Raw genomic sequence first — 19,324 nt, forward strand, 5'->3', positions numbered from 1 at the left:
TGCGTGCATATGTCTGTGCCTATGTGTACGTGTGTGTGTGTGTGTGTGTGTGTATGTACGTAGGTGTGTGTGGGTGTGTGGTGTGTGTATGCGTGCATATGTCTGTGCCTGTGTGTACGTGTGTGTGTGTGTGTGTGTACGTAGGTGTGTGTGGCTGTGTGGAGTGTGTATGCGTGCATGTCTGTGCCTGTGTGTACGTGTGTGTGTGTGTATGTGTGCATGTCTGTGCCTGTGTGTACGTGTGTGTGTGTGTGTGTGTGTGTGTGTATGTCTGCACCAGCGTGTACGTGTATGTGTGTATATATATATATATATATATATATATATATATATATATATATATATACACCCCTATGCACCATTGCTGCTGAGCTGTTATTTCTACATTTTGGCTGAGAACTGGAGCTGATTTAAACAACTGCAGAGAGAACAACACAATGAAGAGAGAGGAGCTGGAGAGAAAAAGATGCAGTACATTACCTTCTACCCCCACCCCCAACACATTCAGACTTCTCGTCACCTGTGGATGGCATAGATGGACAGTAACCCAGGGTTGCCAAATATTTTATTCTCTAGGAACTCTACCTCCCCCGCCTCAATGAAATATTAACTTCTCCAACCCTTACCCACTGCAGACTGCAATGCAGTGGCTATGGACAAGTACATGGAATCATGTCCAAAATGTGACTTTCATATGCTGTAAGGAGGAAGTACTAGGCCTAACATTTCCAAGAACCTGCAAACCAGACTTCAGTTTTATTTTATCATTTTGTTGAGAATCCTTGGGGTCCCCTAGTTACAATTTAGGTGCAACTGCTGTATCACTCCTGCAGGATTGATTTCCCCCTTTAAATCTCTTTCCATTATTATTTGGCTAATTATTTTCTTATGAATAATTATGGGGCAGCCTGTAGCCTAGTGGCTAAGGTACATGACTGGGAGCTCAAGCCCTGGTGTGGCCATGATAAGATCCGCATAGCTGTTGGTCCCTTGAGCAAAGCCCTTAACCCCGCATAGCTCCATGGGGGATTGTCCCCTACTTGGTCTAAGAAACTTTTAGTCTACGAGTAACTATGAGCTTTTACATCAAATCATTTAGGGATGTTAAAGGTATTCAGAGCCCAACAAGGTCTAGACAATGCTTTGTAGTGGCTAGAGAGCTGTAGCTCTTTGGGTCTAGAGGTTGCTGGTTTCATTATAGCCATAGAGTCTTGAAGCTACTTTACCTCACTGTATTGAAGCTACAACCGCAGTGGGTAATCGGGAGGCCACTGTAGGCCGGTGAGGAAGTAGGCTAATTTGTATCAATAATACAAAAACAATGTCAGCTACACACCATATCCCTTTAGAACTCCATTCATCCAGGGGCAATGACGTTCAGTTAACAAGTGCATACTGTATGTGACATCGGACTGGGGGTGACCACTGGGCACGAGGGGAGGGGGCAGACAAAACAAAACCAAAAGAATGGTTGGTACAAAAATAGGACAAAATCTTCTTAAACACAAATGCATTACAATAGTCCATCCATCCATCCATTATCTGAACCCGCTTATCCTGATCAGGGTCGCAGGGGGGCTGGAGCCTATCGCAGCATACATTGGGCGAAAGGCAGGAATACACCCTGGACAGGTCGCCAGTCTATCGCAGGGCACACACACCATTCACTCACACACTCATACCTATGGGCAATTTAGACTCTCCAATCAGCCTAACGTGCATGTCTTTGGACTGTGGGAGGAAACCGGAGTACCCGGAGGAAATCCACGCAGACACGGGGAGAACATGCAAACTCCGCACAGAGAGGCCCCGGCCGACGGGGATTCGAACCCAGGACCTCCTTGCTGTGAGGCGGCAGTGCTACCCACTGCACCATCCGTGCCGCCCATTACAATAGTCAATTAAATCAAAAAGGGAACAAGTTATACCCAAGCAAACAATCAGCCCATGGCTCTCTGAAAAGTAGGCCTCTTTTAATGGGCCAATAATGAGGTAATGGGCCATAGCTACGGTGATTACGGTGATTACAATCAATCACATCTGTGGCCATACCTGTCTGCCACCTGGTGGACAGCACCTTCATATTCCCCTCCTGGTGCCACAACCAGTTATTCCACACAGGTGTGTTGTGTGGAGAAAAGTTGTGTTTGTGTATTAACTTCCAATAGAGGAGGACCTGCTGATGGAAATTAGATTCACTGGTAATTTCTTTGTTTAAATCAAAATCACATTGCAGAAAAAAAGTCCCCCATCATTTGAAAAACTGCACTGGGAATGGTAAACCATGGTGTCCATTCCTAATAAAAGTATTCAACCAATCATAATATCAAAATCTATTGCATTCACCCTCCCATATTCATAACCTTTTATTAATGTTTTTCCAAATAAAATTTTAGTTTATCTTATTTATTGTTTTTACCATTGATACAGCCATGGAATATGCTGGATAGATAAGCCTGGACATACTATTTATTTGCAATATTATTAACATGTTCTCAATTACCTGTTACAAGTCACGTATTCTGATTCTACCAAACATTGGGCCTCATGCAAGAACCACTCATATAGGAGTGATTTAAGAGAACTAGGTGTATTCACCAATTTTCTCATATCTTTTTCTTAAGTAGCAACAACATCTACGATGGTCCTGACCTGTCATACGAACCATCTAAGCAACACAATCCATTCATTTTCCATAGAGGCTTGGAGTACATAATGGGCAAATGTACATGACTCACAAAACTAGATCAAACTTTCAAACTAGGCGTTGCAGATTAAATATGATCAAACATATCAAGATTCCGCACCTGCATTGCTTTTTTCTAACCACAAATGTTTTCATAAACGTATTTTAGTGCACTGTTTAGGAGGAATAAGAGAAAGTTTATCTATATTGTTATAAGTCTGCTATATTGTAACACGGGCACAAAGTCATTCGATCCCACCAAAGATGACAACGTGTCCCAAGATTAGGTTACTCACTTGCTTCGGACAATCTTCCCAGAAGGCCTGATTGGAATTGAGGGTTTATGTTGGGAGCAAGTGGAGTATCATTATCACGTACAGTATCATCTTTGATTGAATGCAGAAACACAACATGGCAGCACCCAAAAACAAAAAAGATTGTTGTCAGATTATTTTAAAGTTTTGCAGAATGTTTAATCAATTGTTAACCGGTGGATTTGCCTGTGAAGTGATACATTGTAAATAGTAATTATATTGTTTATATCCTGATTTTCTGTCAGCCCATAGTTAGTTCATTAGCCTGGTAGGCGCAGGGGTTAAATTGGGCTGGAGCCAGTCAGAGCTCCGTCTCCTTCAATGTCACATTTAGATTTATTTTTCTCCCAGTCGTAGAAATTCAATGTGAGATGCTCAATGAAATATTTTAGTAATTATTCGCAAAAGAAATGCTGCCGCTAACATTATTGACATTTTGGCAGACGCTCTTATCCAGAAATCGCTCTAACCAGAAATCATCTAATTATCTGTAGCGGTGTATTGGCGAAACTCAATGTTAGTGAGCAATTGCTGTATTGTGAATTAATTCTGTGAAAGAAAAGAAGCCACACAAAACAACAGAAGATCATTCATGAACTTTTCCAATATTTTCCAAAAAATTTCTGTGACTGCTTTTTGACTTCAGCCAATATTCCAATGCCAAATATCTAGCTTCATTTATAGTCGTATCCGCATCCGCTTGCATACATGCTTCATACTGTATGTCATTTTAAGATAATTGGGTGGAGATAATAATAGAAGAAATGGCACCCTTCTTCTGTTCAGATGGGCATGAAGCACAGTAATATATTGTGAAACTGCAGATAATTATTCTGGGGGAGGAGGTATGAAACTCCTGGGCTGAAAATTAGCCCCACTCCGGCCCTGGCTACAACTTTTGAGATGATTACAAAAAGAAACGCGCTCAACTCTGACTGTCAAATGTATCTGGGTGCTGGTCCTACAAACACTATGAAGACAGTGAACTGAAATTAAAGTTAATTAAAGTATATGGGCACTGAGGCTATAAGGTCGTCATATAGGGGAGCGGGGGGCAATCGTTAACCCCCCCCTCCTGAGGGAAGCATTTTGGATTTATTATTTTGACACACTAATGCCAAAAGGACTTAATGAGGAGTTGGCATTGGCTTGTTTAATTTCAATCTCGCTTGTAGCTGGTTGTTGCACGTGATTTGGTTCCACTACGAACCAGGTTACCTTACCTGTTGCACCAGGTATATGTTTCATGTTTGATAGAACTTCCATTTTGAAGGGCGTCTTGCCAAAAACATTTATGCAATAATTCCATAATTTTCATGGGAGTGCAGTCCTTTACTTCACTGACTGTTGAGATACCATGCACACTCAGATAGCCATCTTGGGAAAAGCTACAGGTTTATTATCCATATAGTTTGTAGTTTTTCTTGGATAGCCGGCACCGATAAGGCCTGAGTAAGGCTGAACTTCATTCCTGGCTTTGAGAGTGGTGTTAGTGTGCCTGAAATCCAATTTTCACTTTATCAGGGAAGGCAGTAGTGCACACAATAACAGCACTGTGAATGAGTTTTAAAATGGGACTGTCAACATGGTTAATAGTCTCCCTTCATGCGTCACATAATAAGCTGCTTTGGTGTGCTGCTTCCTTGGGGCCAAATCTCAGAGGGCGGGCTGAGTGCGATGAAGATCCATATTTATTTTTGTTTTACGGTGTAGTATTATTACAGTGAGTGAAAACACAGCACAGCAGATTCTTTTTGAAACAGACCGTTGAATTCAAATTCAAATTCAACTCAGTTTGCTTTGCAAAAAACACATTTGTACAGTACAAATTGCCAAATTATATGTATCTTTCTCATGCCTCTCACACTAGATATGCATGTCCTGTTCGCTCATGTGCTTCCAGTATATGGTATCCTTGCTGTAAAATCCAGCTATGCCAACTTGTCCAGCTAAGAAATTGCACTGGACAAGGTGGTCATAAGCTGGTCTAGCTGGGTATCAGCTGGTCAACCAGCTACCAGCTGTTTCAAAACATAGCTTGAGCTGGCCAAACCATGTCAAGCTGGGAGCTTGTCTGAACTGGTCAACCAGCTACCAGATGTTTCAAAACATAGCTTGAGCTGGTCAAACCATGTCAAGCTGGGAGCTAGTCTGAACTGGTCAACCAGCTACCAGCTGTTTCAAAACATAGCTTGAGCTGGCCAAACCATGTCAAGCTGGGAGCTAGTCTGAACTGGTCAACCAGCTACCAGCTGTTTCAAAACATAGCTTGAGCTGGTCAAACCATGTCAAGCTGGGAGCTAGTCTGAACTGGTCAACCAGCTACCAGCTGTTTCAAAACATAGCTTTAGCTGGTCAAACCATGTCAACCTGGCAGCTGGTTTGAATTGGTCAACCAGCTACCAGCTGTTTCAAAACTTACCTTTAACTGGTCAAACCATGGCAAGCTGGGAGCTGGTCTGAACTGGTCAACCAGCTACCAGCTGTTTCAAAACCTAGCTTGAGCTGTTTTTTCAGCAGGGATAAATCCACTGGAAGGAAAAAGGCACAAATTTCCTTTCTGAATGCCCACAGAAGCACTGCGGAGGTCTCTCCGGTGAAGGATGTACAGTTCTGCTTGTTTATAACCTTGAGTGTCAGGATATTGTTATTTACTGTGTGTTGGCTTCCCTCTTTTTCTCTCCCTCCATCTGTCTTTCTGCCACCCTTCTCTCCCCTCTGTCTCTGTCCTTTCTGCGTCTGTTCGTCCCCCCCCTCTCTAATTTGCTTGTGCCCCTCTCTCTTGCAGCCAACGCCCAATCTCTGCAATGCTGCAGTCTCTCTCTCCCTCTCTCTCTCTCTCTCTCTTTCCATCCAAAATTCCCCTGCCCCCCTCCTGTTCCTCTCTGCAGTGAGAGGAGAGGGTGGAGGGGAGTTACTCCTATCACTGACGTCCGGTAGTTTGGTGCTGCATTGCACCCAGGCCAAATTAACAGCCAATCAAGGAGTCAGCCAGCCAGCCAGCCAGCCAGCTAGCCAGCCAGTTAGCCAGTCAGCCAGTCAATCAGTCGGTCAGTCAGTCTCTCACCCACTTACTCTGTCCGAAAAGTCAGCAAATCATTCTATCATCCCATGAGTAAACCTGTGTCATTTAGTCTGTCAGTGAGTCAGACAGCCAGTGAGCCCCTCTTCCAGTGAGTCGGTCAGTGTTCCTTCTCAGTAAGTCAGCCAGTCATTCGACGAGCCAGTCAGTGCTTTACCAAGTAAGAGGAATTCACCAAGGATGAAAAAAAACAAAAACAATAGGTAGCAGTACAAAGCTGATGATGAAGCTATTCCTTGGTAGTTCAAACCCTGAGCTTGCAGTATGACACTGAGAGCCCTCAGCATTCTGAAGACTGTGCGTTTGTGTTACAAAACCCCCCCCGGTGCCAGCGTAGATCATTCACCTGATACAGGGCCACGTCCGCACAAAAAGGTCAGTAGCGACCAACTACGAAGGAAAAAGGAGCGAAAGTTCCGGAAAGAGGAAAGCGAGGTATCGAGCGCTGGGGGACGCCGAGGGAACGGCACTGAAGGTTGCCGGTTGAAGTCTCAAGGCGAAAACCTGCCACCGTGCACTCCAGCTCTCGAGGTTCTGATCAAAGCGAACGGTGCCGCATTGATTTCTCCACATGTGGAAGAAACTTCATTTGTAAAACAACATGAGCTACCTAAGCTGACCTGGACGAGTGCATCAGCAGGACAAATAAATAATGCAACATAATGCTTGTAAACGTGAACCTGATACGCTCCATCGATCAGGAGTGCTGCTATTAGTGTCCGGGGGCCGTTGGGAAGGAGATCTTAGCAGTGTTGGAATCTTCCTTAGGAGGCCTTCAATTTCTTCACCTTCCTAGGACTGGGGAGAAGGGGTAGCATGAGGTCATTTAAGGATTTATTTTTATCTGACTTCATTCATATACTGTACACAACTGTCACATTTGCATGTAGTCGCTTAAATGACATCACATTGGACACTGGAATCATTTTTCACTCAACCTGAGAAAGTAAACCGTGTATGACTGACAACCTAAAGCACAACATAAGGAAAGTGTCAAGACATGACTGCAAGTGTCAAGCCTACACTCCTCTTGTGATTTTGATGGCTAAGTTTAGAGGATTAATTTACCTGCACTTTTAAATGATGTGCTGCTCCTGGGTTTTTACCTGCATTGACAAAAACAAGACAAGCTTCATACTTTTTTAGATTTCGCCCCACAGTATTGATTTCACGGCTCCAGTGGGACTGGGAGAGAGATTTTGCACTCTTGCCAAACGCCATTTTGCCTTGGGCTCCGCCCACATTTACAGAGCGCCACGGCAACACCGTCTGCCCTGCTGATCGATGAGCCCTAATGGCCCCCATCAAGCTCAGCCACCCAGCTCGAGCCAACTCAGTTTCCTGCATTCCAGTCATACCAGGGGAAAAAAATCACTGCTACGGTAACCTCAATGCAGTATTTGCAGAGACAGATAACTTAAAGACATTAGACAAAATAGCATTTCAGGAATAGTGCTTGTTTAATATGTGTTTTGTACAGCGCTGTAGTGAAATGTAGTTTTTTCTCATTTTAATGTCACAAATATAATGTGTGAACATGACCCATGCTTGCAAGTGTTAATTTACTTCTAGATAAAATATTTCTTGATAATGTATGCTACGTACTGTAAGCGTAAATATATTGACCTGAAAACATTATTTGTGCATATTCGTATCACACAGCAACTGATTAATTATTGAGACTGGATAGAAGACAAAATTATACTAACTCCTCATAAATTTAAACCTGGGGTTTAAACCCTTAAAGCACATAATTTCTTTACAACTGGAACAGCTAACCATTATTTCACAGATTTTAACAGCTGTTCCAGTTGTAATGCTGTTCTGAGGTCTTGAGGTTTAATCCTGAGGTTACTAACACTGCAATCGACCCTTTGTTGTTTGTATTTAATGTAAACAGAGTGTTTTCTCATTCTATTTGCAAAATAGATTTTGCTCACCAAAGCATATGGCCATTGCTGAGTGTTGCTTTTGCACGGTGTCGATCTTGCATATGGTGCCACCCAGTGTCTAAACTGTGCCATTGGCATCTAAATTCTGAAAATGAAAAGAATACATTGATCTATGTACATACTTTCATACAATACCTAAAACAGTATAATTGAAAAAATGTAATCAAAGAAATGTTAGTTTCATATGAGTAACACAACTTTAACGCAAAGATGTTGCCAATCGTTATTACAGGCTCCACCAATCGAAAGGTGATTTTTTAAAATGTATCATGTGAATTAATGTAGTTCATTACAGCAATATAATACGTGAGTTCTTAAGTAGAGTCTCTGAGGAACGACAACAAATGGGTAGCTTTACCGATTTGTAATGGCGTAGTATAACGGTGAAGGAACTTGGCTTTAAGATTTCAGGTTCGATTACCGTATGTCCAACTGCTGTTATGCCCTTGAGCACTTGGGCACTTTACCTGATTCAGTTTATATCCAGCTGAGTATATTGAAATGATGTACAAATGCCAAAGCTGTATTAAGCCGCTCTGGATAAGAGCGTCTGCTAAATGAATGCATGTAATGTAATGAGAGTTTTATTTTCATACAGGCGTTAACAAAGACGGCTTCAAACAAGTACAGTCATTTCATTGGCTACTTAGGGGTCTTGATTATTAGCACAGCACGCAGGACGCAGAAGTCTCGGATTTAAGACAGTACAAGTTGGTAAATAGATCAACTTACTTTATAACGTTACATAAAAAAACTACAGAACATACAATTAAATTAACAGTATGCAACTGACTAAATCCTGGCAACAGTATTTCATTGACGTCTTGTCTTTCGCTTGCTGACTTCACGTGATGATCTATGCTATCTGTAACCTAACCTAGCTGGCTAACCAATTTAGCTAGCTAGCTAACGTATGTTAAAAGTCGCTGTTTTGTGCGTATCGGATTTACATTACATTACATGGCATTTAGCAGACGCTCTTATCCAGAGCTATCAAAATGTTATCAGCACCAGTCACATTTCACGGACCTCAGAGTATTACCTTATCTGCTAGCTAGTTAATGTTAAGTTGTTACTTTTTTAGTCAAACCCAAGTTAGATAGCCAACATGAACAACGTATCAACTCATATGATGCCTTTGCAGGTCTGTCTGAGTCGAGTCGAGTCGAGTGAGAATGGGACGCTCCTCCAAAGACAAGCGTGACATTTATTACCGGCTAGCCAAAGAAGAGGGATGGCGGGCCAGGAGTGCCTTTAAACTGCTCCAACTGGATGAGGAGTTCAACCTCTTCAAAGGTAGCTGGCCGGCTGGTTGTGAGATAGGGAATCTTGCAGCGTAGGTCGCTTAACTGTTTGGGGTACACAACTACAGTCCTGATAGGCTGGTCTGCGTGATGGTTTTTGTTCTTTCGTTGTAGTTTTTCTGACAGCTCTATGAACTACACTGGTTCACTCCTGTATTTAAACACAGCAAAATCTTTAGGATATGCTTGCAGTCTTCGGCTGTAGCTGGTGCTTATACAAATGCCAGATGAAGATATGATTGGGCTAATTAAATGGCTAAATGCAGAAGTTGGCACAAAATGCTGAAACATTTTTTCCATTGTTGCACACCCCTGTCTTATTGTCTCAAAGGGTAATATTATGGTTTAAGCTCTGGCATATGGGGAAACTTGGTGTATACCTATCTTATACTTATTAAAAAGGTTCACCTGGATCATTGTTAGAGAACAAGCCTGTCCCACACAGGTCTGAGTGTGTTGCCGCAGTGCAGCTAAAGAATGCGATGTGCCTGTGTGAATAACTGCTCATTTGCTGAAGGTGTTCGGCGAGCTGTGGATCTTTGCGCTGCTCCGGGGAGTTGGAGCCAGGTCCTCAGCCGTAAACTCCGGTGAGTTGAGCCCGCTCCCTCTGTTGCCACTGCCCAAGCTGGGCACAGTTCTGTGAGCTCAGAAGGCTGGCTTGTCCAGGCTCTAATTTCTGGGCAGCGTGCAGTGTTAATGGGTCTGATTTTAGATGTTTATTTTAGCGTTATTCTGAAAGGGCGGTTTTACCTTTTCTCTTTTGCCGTTGCAGAGGGAAGGAGGAGAAGAGTGAGGATGTGAAGATCGTAGCGGTGGACCTCCAAGCCATGGCCCCTCTTCCTGGGGTCACTCAGATACAGGGTGACATCACTAAGGTAGAGGCACATGATACAGCGACATCACTAAGGTAGAAGCACATGACACAGTGACATCACTATGGTAGAGGCACATGGCACAGTGACATCACTATGGTAGAGGCACATGACTCCGTGACATCACAAAGGTAAGGTCACATGACACAGTGACATCACGAAGGTAGGGTCACATGACACAAAGGGACATCACTAAGGTAGGGTCGCATGACAAAGGGACATCACTAAGATAGGGTCACATGGCACTGTGACATCACTAAGTTAGGGTTACATGGCACAAAGGGACATCACTAAGGAAGGGTCACATGGCACAGTGATGTCACTAAGGTAGGGTCACATGACAAAAGGACATCACTAAGGTAGGGTCACATGACACAACGGGACCTCACTTATGTAGGGTCACATGACATAAATTGATGTAACTAAGGTGGCAGCCATAGGTGGTGGACCTCGATTGATTTCCGGGTGTGGAAATAAAAAAAAGATCTGAACAATAAGTGATTGCAATGAGCCCCCAAACTGGGTGTGAAAGTACCTTTAACTTCATGGTCTTCCATCAGATCAGCACTGCACAGGAAATGATCAGGCACTTTGAGGGCCAGCCCGCTGACCTTGTGGTGTGCGATGGCGCTCCCGATGGTGAGTATGAGCAACTGCATGTCCTGGAGAAAACGCCATGTTTTCACATTTTGTATCACTACCTGCTGCGGTTACACATATCGCTGCGCTGTCGGTACATCCTATACCGTTATACACATTGCAGAATGGATATTTCCATGAAAATGAATATAGAGCAGGTGTGTGCGATGCTGCTGGGTCAGTGTGTATGTTGTCACCAATTACACTGGGCCGATTAGCTAATTCGCTGAATGAACATACAAACTTACGTAATGCTTTCTCCGTAGATTAGGCCACCATATGATGTTTCATGTTGGGTCACAGGGGCAGTCTTCAGTCATCATTTATCAACTTATCAGCAAATGCGGCTAAAATTAATTATAAAATTAATCAACACTCAGCAATTATTAGGATTCATTACAGTTCATTAGTTATTCAGCTGATGCTTTTGTCCAAATCGACTTTCAGTTGATTAGCCTTAGCAGGGGACAAACCCCCCCGGTACAATGTGGTGTTAAAGGCCTTGCTCCAGGGACCTGCATGCATCTTATTGGTCCTGTACACTGGGGCTTGTAGCACCCACTGTCCAGGTCCCAGTCAAGCACCCTCCTTGCCCACTTCTGATCTAGAGAAACAAAACATCAAATCAAGCCGGTAGGGGCAGGTGCAAGGTGCTCTTTCATTGGTTGAGGAGGCCAGGGGGGCCTGCTGATTGGTCTGTGTCCTGTGTCCTCAGTGACTGGCCTCCATGATGTTGACGAATATATTCAGGCCCAGCTTCTACTTGCTGTAAGTATCGCATATCCGCCATGCTCATATCTCTCACCTTTTCTTTCATTTCCAAAATGACATTTTGTCTGACGGCGGTTCACTCTCAAGCTTTAACATACACTCACCGAGCACTTTATTAGGAATATGTTTTACTTTTACACCTACTTATTCATGTGATTATCTGATCAACCGATTGTGTGGCTGCAGTGCAATGCACACAATCATGTAGATACAGGTCAGGAGCTTTAGTTAATGTGCACATGTGATTTTCATGCACACTAGTCTCTAGAGTTTGCAAAGAATGGTGCAAAAAAACAAAACAAGAAAAACAGTGAGCAGCAGTTCTGAAGACAGCAACGCCTTATTAATGAGAGACGTCAGAGGAGAATAGCCAGACTGGTCAAAGCTGACAGGAAGGTGACAGTAACACAAATAACCACACATTACAACAGTGGTATGCAGAAGAGCATCTCTGAACACACAACACATCATAACTCTTAAGTGGATAGGCTCCAGCAGTAGAAGTCTAAAAAATAAGTCTAATAAATACCTAATAAAGTGCTTGGTGAGTGTATATTACATTACATTACATTATTGGCATTTGGCAGACGCTCTTATCCAGAGCGATGTACAACAAAGTGCATACCCATAACCAGGGCTAAGTGCGCTGAAAGACCCTAGAGGGAAGTACAATTTCAATTGCTACCCGTACAACAAAGATAAGGACCAGGGCCTAGTTTTTTTATTTTTTTATTATTATTATTATTTTTTTTAATCAACAAATAAACAAACAACAAAGCAAAAGTGACCGAACTTAACTATCCAAATACTGCTTACCTAGCCATCTAAAAATACCGTATATGCTGCTTCTTATGAAGAATACGAAATATGAAAAATACCAATTTTGTGTGCTGTTCTGGTAGATCAGCAGATGGTTTTGAACAGGCCTTTTTCAAGAAAATGAGTAAACCTTGCTGATTTTGCTGTGGCCATGATATAAGATAACCCTTAGACTCCAATAGACTAGAACGGGGTGTGCACTGGTCCAACCAATTGCCTTGTTTGACAGCTCTATAAGTGACCCTGGTTCAAGCCTGTACTTGAGCACAGTAAAATAATTAGGATACACTCGCAGTCTGCAGCCGGTACTCATACACATGTCAGATAAGATATAATTGAGTCAATTAAATAATTAAGACCAGAAGTTGGCACAAAATCCTGAAACGGAGCGGCCCTTGTTTTGTACCCCTGGACTAGAAAGGAGGACATCTTGCCATGTTCTCAGCTGTGTTGAAGAATGTATGTTTAATCCTTACCTGTTCTGATCCCCAGGCCCTGAACATTACAACTCACGTTCTCAAACCAGGGGGCACCTTTGTGGCAAAGGTAGGCACACATGCATGATCAGTGGCTGGTTGTTTTTGATTGGTTAATGGATGTGATTGACTGGTGTAAGTGGTAGATGGTATATTCTGGTTGTCGATTCGTTAATGCATGCGACTAACAGGCGTGAGTGATAGAAGCCCGTTTTGATTGGTTGGTGTCTATCGTTGACCTGTGCAGATATTTCGGGGGAAGGACGTGACCCTCCTGTACTCCCAGCTGAAGATCTTCTTCAGTGGCGTGACATGCGCCAAGCCTCGGAGCAGCCGAAACTCCAGCATCGGTGAGTGGAGCGGAAAGTTCCGGTTCAGTGATGCGCAAACTGCACTGTCATACGTGTAGTCAAGAGTTAGCTAACGTTAGCTTCACGTTTGCCAACATATTTTTTGCCAACTTTTTTCTGTCGACTACAAATGTTAGCTAACAGTTCAAAAACATTTTTTGGCTGTTATAATACACTTTAATCAGTGTATAAATCAGCTAGCTGGCTTTGTTAGACAGAAGTCACATTAATTTGTATTAAAAAGGCTTTGGTGGCAAACTAAATTGAATGTTCATTTCAAAATTGTTCAACAGTAACTGTTTGCTGCAAACATTGTTTGCCGTGAACATTTGCCGTCTTGGACGTCCGTCTGAACCATACCTGCAGGGCAGTTAATGTATGCATCCTGCCGATACGCCAAATCATTGTTATTGCTGTCTTAATTTAGCGAGAGGGGTCAGTTAAGAACACGTTGTCATGTGTGACAATGACCTGACATGATGGCTAATTAAGGCACTGTTGAGTCTATTTAAGATCCAGAACCAGCGGAGAAAAGGAGGCCAAAGCTCAGCTCGCATAGTTGGGTTCCTGCAGTTCAGTACAAAGAGCACGGGCAGCTAGAAAAGTGGACCCAAGAGTCCTCAAGAGACAAAGGGTCTGCTGGCTTTTGTTGCTGCTAAGCCCTAAGCAGCCAGTTTATACTGTTGAGTGATGTCGATTCCGCTGGTTTGTAGTGTAAGAATATCTACTAGCCTGGGAAATAAATATTTTTTATTCCCCGTTTTCTCCTTTTAGTCACCTGTTCTTTTCATCAGTGATTCAGTTTGTCCTGTGAACAGCCGTTCTTTCTGAGTCACTGCGGACACAATGTAGTTTTCATTTCACAAACCCGGTCAATGTGTTCATTACACATTACACTACATTCATTGACAGGGTTTGTGAAATGAACACTACATTCACAGTGTTTGTGAGATGAACACTACATTCATTGACAGGGTTTGTGAGATGAACACTACATTCATTGACAGGGTTTGTGAGATGAACACTACATTGACAGTGTTTGTGAGATGAACACTACATTCATTGACAGGGTTTGTGAGATGAACACTACATTCATTGACAGGGTTTGTGAGATGAACACTATATTGACAGGGTTTGTGAGATGAACACTATATTGACGGAGTTTGTGAGATGAATGTTGGGTATCTCAGTTTCACCTGTCGGTTGTGACTTGACGGTGACTTTTCCCTGCTACAGAGGCGTTTGTGGTGTGTGAGAACTACTCCCCTCCAGAAGGATATGTCCCAAACATGTCCAATCCTCTCCTGGACCACTGCTACGGTAATGCTGTGCTGACAGCTCATCTATTTCGCCCCTGGTTTCACCCATTCTGCATTCTGCCCCATATCACACTCTTGGTAGCTTATTTAGAGAATACAATTGTTTTCATTGTGTGAAAGCGCATTCCGACTTACCTCTTCCACAACTAGCTGTCAATTCTAGGCTAAGCTGGAATGAAAAAGCTAGCTAAGCTGTCATTGTTGGTCTTTTGAAGTTGTTTTTGTATCACTGATTGTTTTCTGCCTGTGTGTGGGCATGCTATGCATTTATTGAGTTGTTTTTGTAGGCTTAATATGGCACAAATAGTTAGTCAGAATGCAAGTAAATTGGTGTAAAATGCAGATTTTGCTGAGTTCCAAGAACGCAATATTCCATTGGCTGGCGCGAACACTGAACCCATGTACAGTGGGCTCCAGAATTATTGGCACCCCTGACTGGCAATGCACAAAAATACTGTCCAAAAAACCCCCAAAACAATATGATTACTGAGATAACCTCAAAATGCTGAAATATGTAAGGAATAATCCACGACGATGCGGAGGCGGAGAACCACCCGACGCAAAGCGGGAAGGGTTGTCATTGACAACAAACTGCCATGACAGGTGGCTACAGGCGCACAGGCTACTGCAGGAGGAAACACAGGGTACTACAGTGGCTCAGAAGACCAACCACTGGGCCTGTCCTGGTTTTATTGTTACTCAGCACTTAATTGGTGAGTTAACCCATTAAGGTGCAATATCCAAAATTGGAATTGGAAAGCTCTTAATTGAACATTCGAAAGCTGTGCTAAGGCACCATTGACACATAGACTAGTGCATAGACTAGTGCAATAAACCAGGGGAGGGCTGCACACTGTGTAAATTAACACTTTTAACCCATTGGGGCAGCATATAGCTTAGTGGCTAAGTTGCTTGACTGGGGTTTGAAGTGCCAATCCGGGGGGATTGGCCCCTCCTTAGTAAAATCGTAAAATCTGTCAGTCACTTTCGATACACGTGTCAGCTAAATAATTGTAGTGTAGTGTAACTAGTGTGAAGGGTAGGTTTTTTTTCGAATGTTGCTTTTTTTTTTATAGTTCAAAGTTCTAGAACTCCAATGCTTTCGTTACCAATAATCACCGGTGATTATTACATCAGCTTTCGAATGTTCAATTAAGAGCTTTCCAATCACATATTTTGGATATTGCACCTTAATGGGTTAACTCACCAATTAAGTGCTGAGTAACAATACAACCAGGACAGGCCCAGTGGTTGGTCTTCTGAGCCACTGTAGGCCATGCTGGAGTAACAGCTGACAGATTGGGCTTCTGGAAGGACCATTTTAAAGTGAAGTAAAATGGATGTCAGAATGCAACATGTCACATTGATGTTACAATGGTCTGATGATGATGATGATGGTGGTTGTTGTCTGTACTGTCACTCTCTCACTGACCTGGCCTCCAGATGTGGACTTTAATCAGCTGGAGGGCCCGAACCGGATCATCGTCCCCTTCCTGGCCTGCGGTGACCTCAGCGCCTTCGACTCGGATCGCACCTACCCGCTCCAGGTAACCGTGCCGACCGCTCTGACTCAATTTAGCACAAATCCTGAAACCCAGTTAATGAGCAAATACATTTCCCATAATCCCTCCCCAGGCTAATGTAGCCAAACCTGCTCTGGAGTGCTGTAAAGAGTACTGCTTCCTGCTGTGTTGAGTTCGATTTAACGAATGTCTGCTAAGCAACTCTTGTGCCTCCCGCGATTCACCTCTACCCGCTACAGATCCACAGTTTGGGAAGTCCAGCTTCACATGGGTTTTACTGAGTGAAGCATTACTGTAGTTTATTTTACTGCTTTACTCAGTGAAGTATGAGATTATTTTATTAATTTACTGTGTGAAGTATTCGTCTAATTTACTGTTTTACTCAGTGACGTATTACTGTAGTTTATTGGACTAGTTTACTCTGTGAAGTATTACTGTAGTTTATTGGACTGGTTTGCTCTGTGAAGTATTAGTTTATTAGTGAAGTATGACTAGTTTATTTTACTGTTTTACTTAGAGAAGTATTACAGTAGTTTATTTTACTGTTTATCCCCCCCACAGCTGGATCCCAGTAAAGAATACCGCTACACGCCCCCCACCCAGCCCCCCATATGCCCGCCCTACCAGCAGGCCTGTCACCTCCGCAAGAACAACCTGCTGGCCAAGGAGGAATCTCCCTCCGTCCCATTGGATGGGGCATTCTCCACCCTGCATCTCTCTGCCAATCAGGACGAGGGGACGTCGGCAGCAGCACCTTCGTGCGAAGTCGGCGCTCAATTGGCACCGGAACAGGAAGTGGAATGACCGAAATAAAAGTTTGCTAGCACCAGGGAACTATTATCTGAAGCGGTTTTGAACATTCCCAAGATATTTTATTTGGCTTCTCAGTGTATTAGCCCTGACCTGGCTCTTTAAAAGTGAATGAAAGCTCTGATGTAAAAGTGGCTGAACAAACCAATTTAACTTGAATGTGGAGTTTGATAAGAGACGATGAACAAGCCGCGCATCACCATGACAAACTCTCTAGTTTCAAGGAGAATTTAGAGTTGACCCAAACAGCACGAACCCTTCAGACTGCCTGACCACTGCCCTTCTGAGGAGAGGTGTAATTTTGTTACGATGTTACTTTTCACTTGAATACTAGTTTTTGAAAATACATATTTTAAACATTGTTTTTAAGTGCTGAGTAAATCAAGTTTTTTTTTTTTTTATGGAACTAACAAGTAATGTAGAATATTATGTATTTATCTCCAATAAAGAAACCATGCTCAAATTTGAAATGGCAGTTACATATTTTACTAGGTTTTCATGGTATATGGTTGGCTATAAATAGAAAGCAGACTTTTTGCTTTCTGGAAAAATGTATGTGTGAATTGTGTCAAGCTCATCTATGCTCTACTTTGTACTTAAATTATTCATGGTTGGTTTTGTAGTTTAATTCAGTTCTAATAATAGTAATAATATAACACCTTTCCGAAATAAAATGACCATTAACTTCTCTTACAAGTAAGGGCTTTGTACAGTTGTAATTCTCTTTGGAAAGTAAGATGAAGTAAACTTTATTAAGTTTATGTAGTGGACGCACCAACCTAAGGATCAGTTCCATAGTATGGGCTGAACGTGACCAGTGTGCTGACTTCTGTGGAACCATAAAGGTTCATCCACACCAAGAACGATAACTATAACGATAACGATAATTATATGAGCATCCACACTGATGAACGATAACTTTCCGTAAATCGTCTCCGTAAATCTCATACCGTTTTGCACGTGACACGCCTTTAATTCGGATTGATTTCAGTTGGATATCAGAGTTTTATCGTCCATACAGCTGGAAAAAATAGCTCTGAAAGTAATCTCAACGATCGTTCTTCACTGTCGTTGTTGTTGACTCCACCATCCACTTGCTTTAGAACGATTTTTAAGACAACATATTTATAGTGATTGTTGTAGTTCTAGTTCTTGGTGTGGACCAGTCGGAAGTCTGTAAAAATGTAGCATCCCACTGTCCTTGGCGCCACTGATTATATAATTTTAAAATAAATACAAGTTTATTTTGTACTTTTGAAACTGAGATATTTCTGAATTCTTCATCATTATTATTTTTACACAAACTGGGTGCCATTCACTGGAAAGTCTAGTAATGCTGTCATGCCATTGACAAGAATAAGCGACACCAGAAAGGATAAACCATTGCAATTGATACATTGGCTTTGTGTGTATAGCAAAGAACAAATTAAAGCTCTACATATTGTGATATAATGATAATGGCATTGTGGATATCAATGTGTTTGAACTAATGTTGTAATGCTTCCCAAATTTGTTACAGGATGAGAGTATCAATATAATTCACTTCTTGAAAATAAGGGGGCATTTGAGTTGAATCAATAGATTGTTGGATTTATATGGCGCTTTTCTCAGACTCAAAGCACTTTACAGTGATTAGGGGCAAACTCGCCTCATCCACCACCAATATCAAATGTATCCTTTGTAATGCTGCATATGCTTTAACAGGATGTTTTAACGGTTTATTTTATCCTCTTCTATTGTTTTGGAAAGGAGTTTTTTAATAATAATTAACATAATGTGATATTTAGCTGGTGCTTTTATCCAAAGCAACTTTTAGACTAAACAGGGGACAATCCCACCTGAGCAATGCAGGGTTAAGGGCCTTGCTCATGGGCCCAACAGGACCTTAACGTGGTTACACAGAGCTTGAACCACCAACATTCCCAATCAAGCACCTTAGCCAGTAGGCTGCAGGCTGGCCCAGTGCTTTGACCACCATTTTCTGAAAAGCTTTAAATAAAGTTATTATGCATAGCACCCACCTGGGTGATACACGGCAGCCATTTTGTGCCAGAACACTCGCCACACATCTCACAAGGAAGAGAGGGAGAGATATATTGTTTAGCCTATTGGGATGATTAGGTGGCAGGTTAAGAGAGCCAGGTTGGAAATTTAGCCAGGACACCGGGGAACCCCCTACTTTTTGTGTTTGCTGGTGTCATGGCCACAGTGTGTATGGAACTCGGTTTAATGTCTTTGAAATTGAATTTGAAAGACGTTTTCTCCTACAGTTAAATTCTCTGCGTAGGGGTTGCACTGACACTGCATACGGTGTTCTGCAATAGCAGGGAAAGACCACTAGGCGGTGCTGTAAGACTAACCAATTGTTTTGATTCTGGAAACAGATGTTTACCATATCTGTTCGGAG

At 42.5% G+C, this 19,324-nt stretch overlaps 1 protein-coding gene and 1 long non-coding RNA gene across 4 annotated transcripts; one reads left to right on the forward strand and one right to left on the reverse strand.

The window, feature by feature from the left end:
• Positions 1-3,943: 3,943 nt before the first annotated feature.
• LOC133141742 (uncharacterized) lies at positions 3,944-8,633 on the reverse strand. Its single transcript, XR_009710124.1, has 4 exons — positions 8,502-8,633; positions 8,023-8,119; positions 7,151-7,188; positions 3,944-6,880 (listed from the first exon to the last, which is right to left on the reverse strand). It is a non-coding gene; the product is annotated as an uncharacterized LOC133141742 (long non-coding RNA).
• On the forward strand, positions 6,489-17,387 carry ftsj1 (FtsJ RNA 2'-O-methyltransferase 1). Of its 3 annotated transcripts, none has more exons than XM_061262424.1 (11): positions 6,489-7,464; positions 9,179-9,330; positions 9,856-9,925; positions 10,111-10,213; positions 10,771-10,849; positions 11,565-11,617; positions 12,932-12,985; positions 13,163-13,265; positions 14,502-14,585; positions 16,028-16,131; positions 16,669-17,387. In XM_061262424.1, the coding sequence occupies exons 2-11, from the start codon at positions 9,210-9,212 to the stop codon at positions 16,909-16,911; spliced, it is 1,014 nt and encodes a 337-aa protein (XP_061118408.1). In that variant the 5' UTR covers positions 6,489-7,464; positions 9,179-9,209; the 3' UTR covers positions 16,912-17,387. The 3 variants fall into 3 exon arrangements, with proteins under 3 accessions (XP_061118408.1, XP_061118407.1, XP_061118409.1); XM_061262423.1 differs by lacking the exon at positions 6,489-7,464 and adding an exon at positions 8,664-8,748; XM_061262425.1 differs by lacking the exon at positions 6,489-7,464 and adding an exon at positions 8,693-8,744.
• The last annotated feature ends 1,937 nt before the right edge of the window (positions 17,388-19,324 follow it).

The sequence above is a fragment of the Conger conger genome, chromosome 12, assembly GCF_963514075.1.
Source record: "Conger conger chromosome 12, fConCon1.1, whole genome shotgun sequence".
NCBI lineage: Eukaryota > Metazoa > Chordata > Actinopteri > Anguilliformes > Congridae > Conger > Conger conger.

What these genes read in the sequence shown, in the direction of transcription:
- ftsj1 (XM_061262424.1), top strand. Translation starts at nt 9,210, where the DNA reads ATGGGACGCTCCTCCAAAGACAAGCGTGACATTTATTACCGGCTAGCC. An exon ending in GTGCGATGGCGCTCCCGATG is followed by an intron (nt 10,850 to 11,564) that starts GTGAGTATGAGC and finishes CTGTGTCCTCAG; the next exon opens with TGACTGGCCTCCATGATGTT. An exon ending in ATCGCACCTACCCGCTCCAG is followed by an intron (nt 16,132 to 16,668) that starts GTAACCGTGCCG and finishes TCCCCCCCACAG; the next exon opens with CTGGATCCCAGTAAAGAATA.